This window comes from Orycteropus afer, unplaced genomic scaffold (assembly GCF_000298275.1).
Source record: "Orycteropus afer afer isolate SDZICR_OR568_19922 unplaced genomic scaffold, OryAfe1.0 scaffold00151, whole genome shotgun sequence".
Taxonomy (NCBI): Eukaryota; Metazoa; Chordata; class Mammalia; order Tubulidentata; family Orycteropodidae; genus Orycteropus; species Orycteropus afer.
In genome coordinates this window covers 1,323,254-1,330,558 of record NW_006921738.1, presented here as the reverse complement: position 1 = coordinate 1,330,558, position 7,305 = coordinate 1,323,254, and the positions used below count along the sequence as shown (strand labels likewise).

At 32.7% G+C, this 7,305-nt stretch overlaps 1 protein-coding gene across 1 annotated transcript in view; it reads left to right on the top strand.

Annotated features, from left to right (window-relative positions):
* The window catches only part of DCN (decorin), a 46,085-nt gene extending 40,256 nt beyond the window's left edge, over window positions 1-5,829 (top strand). The window contains exon 7 of the mRNA XM_007946123.2: window positions 5,635-5,829. Within this exon, the coding sequence (XP_007944314.1) occupies window positions 5,635-5,829 (195 nt within the window). The remainder of the gene's footprint in view (window positions 1-5,634) is intronic.
* Window positions 5,830-7,305: the final 1,476 nt, after the last annotated feature.

The window sequence follows — 7,305 nt, the reverse complement described above, 5'->3', positions numbered from 1 at the left end:
CAATCAACAAAGAAAGTTTCCCTCCATATATAAACCTTTCCTTGACTCTCCACAACAATGAACTAATAGTATATTTGTCCTTCTGTGACTTATTTCACTCAGCATAATGTCCTCCAAATTCATCCATATTATGAGGGGTTTTTCAGACTTTACATTATTCTTTAGTGGTGCATAGCATTCCATTGTGTGCATATACCACAGTTTGGTCATCCACTCTTCCATGTGTGAGTTGTTTCCATCTTTTTGCTTTTGTAAATAGTGCTACAATGAATATGAGTGTGCATGTATCTGTTCCTGTCCTGGCTGTCACCTTTCTAGGATATATACCTACTAATGAGGTTGCTAGGAGCTCTGGTAGCATAGTGCCCAAGGCACTTGACTGCTAACCAGAAGGCTGGCGGTTCAAACCCACCAGCCACTCCTCGAAAGGACGGTTGGGCAATCTACTTCCGTAGTGATACTGCCTCAGCAGCCCAAGGAGGGGTCACTATGAGTCGGGGTGGACTCAAAAGCACACAACAACAATGACAACAACGAGATTGCTGGGTCAAATGGTATCGCCAATTCCAGATTTTTAAAGAATCGCTATACTGCTTTCCACAGTGGTTTTATCACTTCACAGTCCCATCAGCAGTGTATGAGAGTCCCAATTTCTCCACATCCCCACCGACATTTGTTGTTTTCTGTCTCATTAAACCTGGCCATCAGTGCTGGGGTGAGACAGTATCTGATTGTTCTGATTTGCATCTCTCTGAAGGCCAATGATCTTATCTCTTCATGTATTAGTTGGCTACCTGAATATCCTCCTTGGTGAAGTGTCTATTTATGTCTTCTGCCATTTTTTAATTGGGTTGTTAATTCCTTTGCTACTGAGGCATTGGAGTTTTCTATAAATCCTAAAGATAAGTCCCTTGCCAGATATGTAATTTTTGGCAAATATGAATTTGTTTCTGTCATTTTTGTTATGTGCTTTTTCGTGGTGTCAGTTTCTTTGTTTCACATACTTTTCTATGCTGAGCTCGTTTTGTTTCTGAATCATGTCATCACTTCTTTCGTTGCTATCGTTTTAGTATTTGCTAAATATTTGTGTTAGTCCTCTTTTTTATTTTGTTGGGAAGGTTTATCATTTTTCTTTGAGGTTACCTGTGATTTATAGTTTTCTTCCCAAATTTAGAACAGTCCGTCCGGTCTTATAGTTGTCTTGACTTTCCCACCATCTAGAAGTTCTGTAATGACACAGTTTTTTCCCTCTTTTTGGTTTGTAGTTGTTCTCATTTGTCAATTGATGTCTCTGGTTCCCTGTTCACAATCTTGTATACTTATTAAAAATATTTTTTGAGAAAGTTTATTTTTGATGTTTCTATACAAATATTAATTCTTATTTTGTGAAGAAGTATCATTAAATTATTAATCTTTAATCTTTTTTTTTTTTAAGATGAAGATGATTGGTTTGAAATTAGATGCTGTAATCCTTGCTACCAAATGTATATCATTTATGAATAGCAGGGTAGTTTCAAGTCACAGAATGTATTTCACTAAATACATAATGTGTATATACATTATGTATTTCACTAAATACATAATTGCTGGAGAAGGTGACATTTATATTATATGATACATTGATATGGAATAAAATAATAATTTAAATTTTTAGCTTCAGAAGACATCATATAACTCAAAAAAGGAAGTTTAGCTGGCAGTATAACTGAATCAACTTCATGTAAATTATCAAGTTATAGGGCATTATTAAGATGAATAATATATGGCTCAGTTTTGAGGCTCATAAATCTATAAATGAAGGTACACTGAAGTTTAAATGAAAAGTATTTTATTAATAGCAATATGAATTATATAATTACTTTGAGAAAATAAAACTAGCTTGTTATTAAAATTATTTAATTTTTAAAAATCAACAATGTGATCTTCTGTGGATTTTATATATTTCTTTATTTTTATCCAATATTTTGGGTTTTTAAAGGTCATATATAGATTTTGTTTCTTTTGGAAATTTACATAAGCATTTGGCTCTGTCATGGTGACTCAGAAACTACAGCTTGGTTTTCTCTTATAAGTGAAATCATTTTATTAAGTTGCCCTTTTCATATTCTAAAGTCTAAGCTGCTCTGGATGGATTTTGAGCATTTTTTACTCTGCTATCAATAATGCTAATAAATTACTGATATCTTTTCTATTCAACCTTTAATTAAAGGTCCTGCTGAATAAATGTATCAAAATTTACATTACTTAGATTTTAAGTTTCTGAATTATATGAATGAAGAAGAACTTTAAGGACATTTTATTTTATGTTGATTCTTTTTCTTTGGTGTTGGTAATAGAGTGGTGGGTAGGCAGAGCTTGAAGACACAAGTTAAATCAAGGTACATTAAAGACTTAACAAAGCTAGATATTATTGTTACTACTAGCTGGTGATGGTTGTGGTTGTTGTTCCTGTCTTAGCAAAATCATTCTACTCTTCTTGATAGGTGTTTTTCTATCAGTCTATATATGTTATTGAGTTCATAAAATCAATTTAATGGAATCATTAGCAACATTTAAAAAATGAAATGGAAAGAAATGAAATAGCATGGAAGAAGAAAGAAAGGAAGATAGAAAAGAAAGGAAAAGAACAGGGAAACAATCAGAGTCAGGGTAACCATTTCATAAAGAAGGAGACCTGGTGTTACAGTTGTTAAGTGCTTAGCCATTAACCAAAAAGTTGAACCCACCAGCTGCTCTGTGGATAAAGATGTGACGGGCTGCTCCCATAAAGATTATAGTCTTGGAAACCCTATGGGTCTCTGAGTTAGAGCCAGATTGACATCAATGGGTTAATTTTATAAAGACACAGTTTCATATTCACAAACGTGCATACACTGATGTTCAATGTGTAATGTGTGATTACGTTTACGGAGGAAAACAGCATCACACCTGCTTTTCTAGAATCTGTATTGGTTGCCAGCACATCTCCTGGGCGTCTGCATAGGCTTAGTGCTCAGAAGAAGGACCTCTCACTTGGTTTCCTGTTCTGCTGTCACTGCCTTGACATTTTTAATTTTTGACCAAAAGGACTCACATTGTCATTTTGCCCTGGGCCTTACAAATTTTTTGGCCAGTCCTGCCTCAAAGGTTGCCTTTCCATTTGTAGTTGATGACATATGTACCTCTTTTACCTTCCTTGACACAGGTTCCAAAGTATTTTACCCACTCTAATTTTTTTATTAGTATGCGATTCAACAACTTTTAATAAAATGATGTAGTTGAGAAAATATCACAACAATCTAGTTCTGAACTCTTTTTTGTTACCCCAGAAAACAGCCTTGTTGTATTTGAAGTTAAATTCTCACTTATCTCCAGCTACAAGGGGCTATTAATCAGTTTTTTTTTCCTTCTATGTTTGCTTTTCTAGACATTTCACATAAATGGAGACATAAAACAGGAGACTAATTTCTTTTATTTAGTTTAATGATTTTGAATTCCATTCCTATTGTAACATGCATCAATAGTGTGTTCCTTTATATTGATGAATGGTATTCCACTGTGTGGATATACTACATTTTTATCTTTTTAGCATTGATAGGCATTTGGCTGCTTGCAGTTTTTGTCTATTATAAATAATGCTGTTATGAACATTCACATATGAGTTTTTCTGTGAACATATATGTTCACTTGTCTTGGCTAGATAATCAGGAGTAGAATTGCTAAGTCATATGGCAAATGTATATCTAATTTTTAGTAAACTGCCAAATTAAATGTATTGTTTTACATTCTCACCAGCAGTTTATGTGAGTTCTACTTTCCTCATATCCACCCCAACATGTTACTGTCTTTTTTTTTAATTAATTCTTTTTTATTTAGCCATTACTATAGGTGTGTAATGACACCTCATTTGGTTTTAATTTGCATTTTCCTGATGACTATGATATTGAATTATTTAGTCATGTGCTTATTGTTGTATATTATTTTGCAGAAATGTCTTCAAATATTTTAGTAATTATTGTTTTTATCATTTTAAATTGGATTGTTTATCTTCATGCTGTCAAGTTGATCTTTGTATGTTGGTCTTCAATCCTAAGATCTTGTTGAACTTTGTTTTTGTGGATTCTTTAGTATTATATTCAAGATATGTCAACTTCAAAGAGTTAGTTTTACTTGTTCCTTTCCCATCTTGATTCCTTTAGTGTATTTTTCTTGTCTCATTGCACTGGCAACAATCTCCAGTGTATTGTTGAATAGTTTTGGTGAGATCAGGCCTCCTTGCCTGCTTCTTTATTTTAGAAAGAGGGCAGGCATTCAATCTTTTGACCACTAAGTATGTTTACTAAATTGAGGAAGTTCCCTTCTAGTCCCAGTTTATTGAGATTCTTTAAATCATAAATATGTGTTGAGGTTCTCCAAATGCTTTTTCTATTACATTAAGATAATCACATGATTTTGATTCTTTATTCTGTTAATGTGGTGTATTACACTGATCGATTTTCATGTTAAACTAAACTTTCATTCCTGGAATAAATCCTGCTTAATCATGATGTATATTCCTTTTATATGTGGTAGGATTCAATTTTCTAATATTTGCTGAAGATTTGTGTATTTGTGTGCATTCATGAGGGATATTGGCTGGTAGTTTTCTTTTGCTTGTGATGGTTCTAATCTGGCTTTGGTATTAGGGCAGTATTGACTTTATAGATTAATTTGGAAATCTACTTTTCTTTTTGTCATCTATGAATACTTGCTTTATATCTTGATGTTTCTCCTATCACCTTCAATATTGGCCATAAGCTCTTACCAATCACCATGCCCTTTCTTGATAATCATTGTTGGGAAATGCCAAAAGAGCAATGTTCAATGTTTAAGAATTAAAGCAAACAAACAAATTCATATTGTCTTGGCTTTATTATCCCTCATTTCTGATTATAAATGACATCTATTGTTTTTCTAAACTCTTTCATTAAAAAATGAACTTTTCACTAACTTATAGGCATGACTGTTCTGTAATATGGAGAATATTAACAGTCAGTTATCTTAAGGGAATATTTCATAAGCTTTAGTGACTCACTTAAGAAAATGCTGCCTCAGAATTTTATTCTGGCCTTGGCTTTATGATACTGGATAAGTCATTTTTTGGTATATCGAATATTGTATATTATAGGAGCAGCAAGTAGGCCAGAATAGTTGAAAAAATAAGGGAGATTAGATCAAAGTAGAAGGGTGTCAGATGCTGAATTTGTAGGGATTGTGAAATAATACATTGCAATAATCCAGACAAGAGCCTATGGCAACTTGGACAAGTTTATAGAAGTGGACATGGGGAGAAGAGAAGAAATCTGTAAGCATTTTAAAGATTGACCCAGCAGAATTAGTTGAAGGTTCGCTACCTAGTATGAGAAAGGGAGAAGGAGAATGGTAATTACAAGGTTTTATCCTGAGCATCTGGAATGATTTTTGAGATGTGAAAGAGTAATGAAGAGAGAAATCGAAAGTTAGGTTTGAAAAGTGTTATTCAATCTGTGGAATAGGAATATATATCTATATATCACTATATATCTACATCTATATCTATCTCTATATGGATACATATATGAAAATCCTCAACATATTGAGAGGAAAACAATCATTCTCTATTATTCTGTGTTGCAGGTGATCTACCTTCACAACAACAATATCTCTGCAGTTGGACCTAATGACTTCTGTCCACCTGGATACAACACCAAAAAGGCTTCTTACTCGGGTGTGAGCCTTTTTAGCAACCCAGTGCAATACTGGGAGATCCAGCCATCCACTTTCCGATGTGTCTATGTGCGCTCTGCCATTCATCTTGGAAACTACAAGTAACTTCTAAGAAAGCCCTCATTTTTATAACCTGGCAAAACCCCATTAATGGTATTGCTAAAAAAAGAAAACTAGATACTGGAAACCTAACTGCAATGTGGATGTCTTTCCCACATGACTTATTAAGCATAAAACAAAATATGCAGTTTAAATAATTGCCTACAATAAAAAAAAAAAAAATTGCCTGCCATTTTCAGAATTCTCTTTTGAAGTTTTTTTGTTAACTGAGCTATTTTAGATATACTTGTTTCACTAAATGTAAAATTTGGAATAAATAAATATGTAACTATTTGATAAAACCTTTTTTTTCTTTAGTTTTCAGAAGGAATCAAATAAGAAAAATATCAATCTTCTGTAATTCATAAGGTAGATAGTTCCTTTGGCATAAAGTCCATGTTCAAATACCAGCTCTGTATTAATCCCCATTATTACTAGTAAAGCCTCATTTGAATATGTGAATTCAATACAGGCTATGTAAAATCTTTGCAAATATCATTATTTTGAAAAAAATAAATTCAACTATAGATTCAAAATTACTATTGTATGAAAGCTTAATTGCATAAATCTTCTGTATTGTCAATATTCACTTTTCTGAAGAGAATAGACAATATTTTGTTGACCTACAAACAAAAGAAGCATTTTATTTTTGGAAATTTTGACCATTTCTTCTAGCTGTGTCCTTTGACATTTGAATATGGAAAATTACATTACTATGTTCAGTGTTAAGCTTATAAGGCACAAAGCACAACTTTTTTTTTCTTTTTCTTTATTTGTCTAGATAACTGATGTTTGTAGTTACTTAATTACTAAATCAGTTTTAAAGCTATCATGTGTTTGCCTGATATTTATTGTCTGTAATTAAATCATCAATTTTACAATTATTTTCTGTAGGATTTAGAAACATCTATCAAAAACAAGCCTTTCAACAAAGGCTTGTGATAGGCTGACATGGGGAGTGTAAGTATTTATGAAATAGTATACTTACACAATCATTAACTAGTAAGGAAACATGTTAAGATAGTTTGTTTTCTTCTACAAATTTTGGGATTTTATGTTTAATAACATTAAAAAAACAATTTCAAACTGGTTTCAACTACAAAAGGAACATCATAATAGATGAGCTTTCAGGTACCGTTTGATCAGGTGGTGTTTGATCGGACCTCTAGCTTACTTTCTTGCAATTCTTTCAGTTTTGCCTTCCTTAATTTCATTTTCAGGTTGACTTTCTTAGTGGTTACAAAATATGAATCTCATCTTTTATTCACCTCACTCAGAGCGTAAAAGGATATTCTGTCAAAATTTCCAGGAAGAATGGTGATAACATTTAATTATCATACACTCCACCATTCTATAGAGTAAATGTTATTATTACTCACATTTTGCAGGAGAAAAATAATACACTAGGGTAATGTAAGCAGCCTTCACATAATAAAATAATCTGGTAAGTATCTGGCACCAGTGCTCTCTCCCTTAATCTTT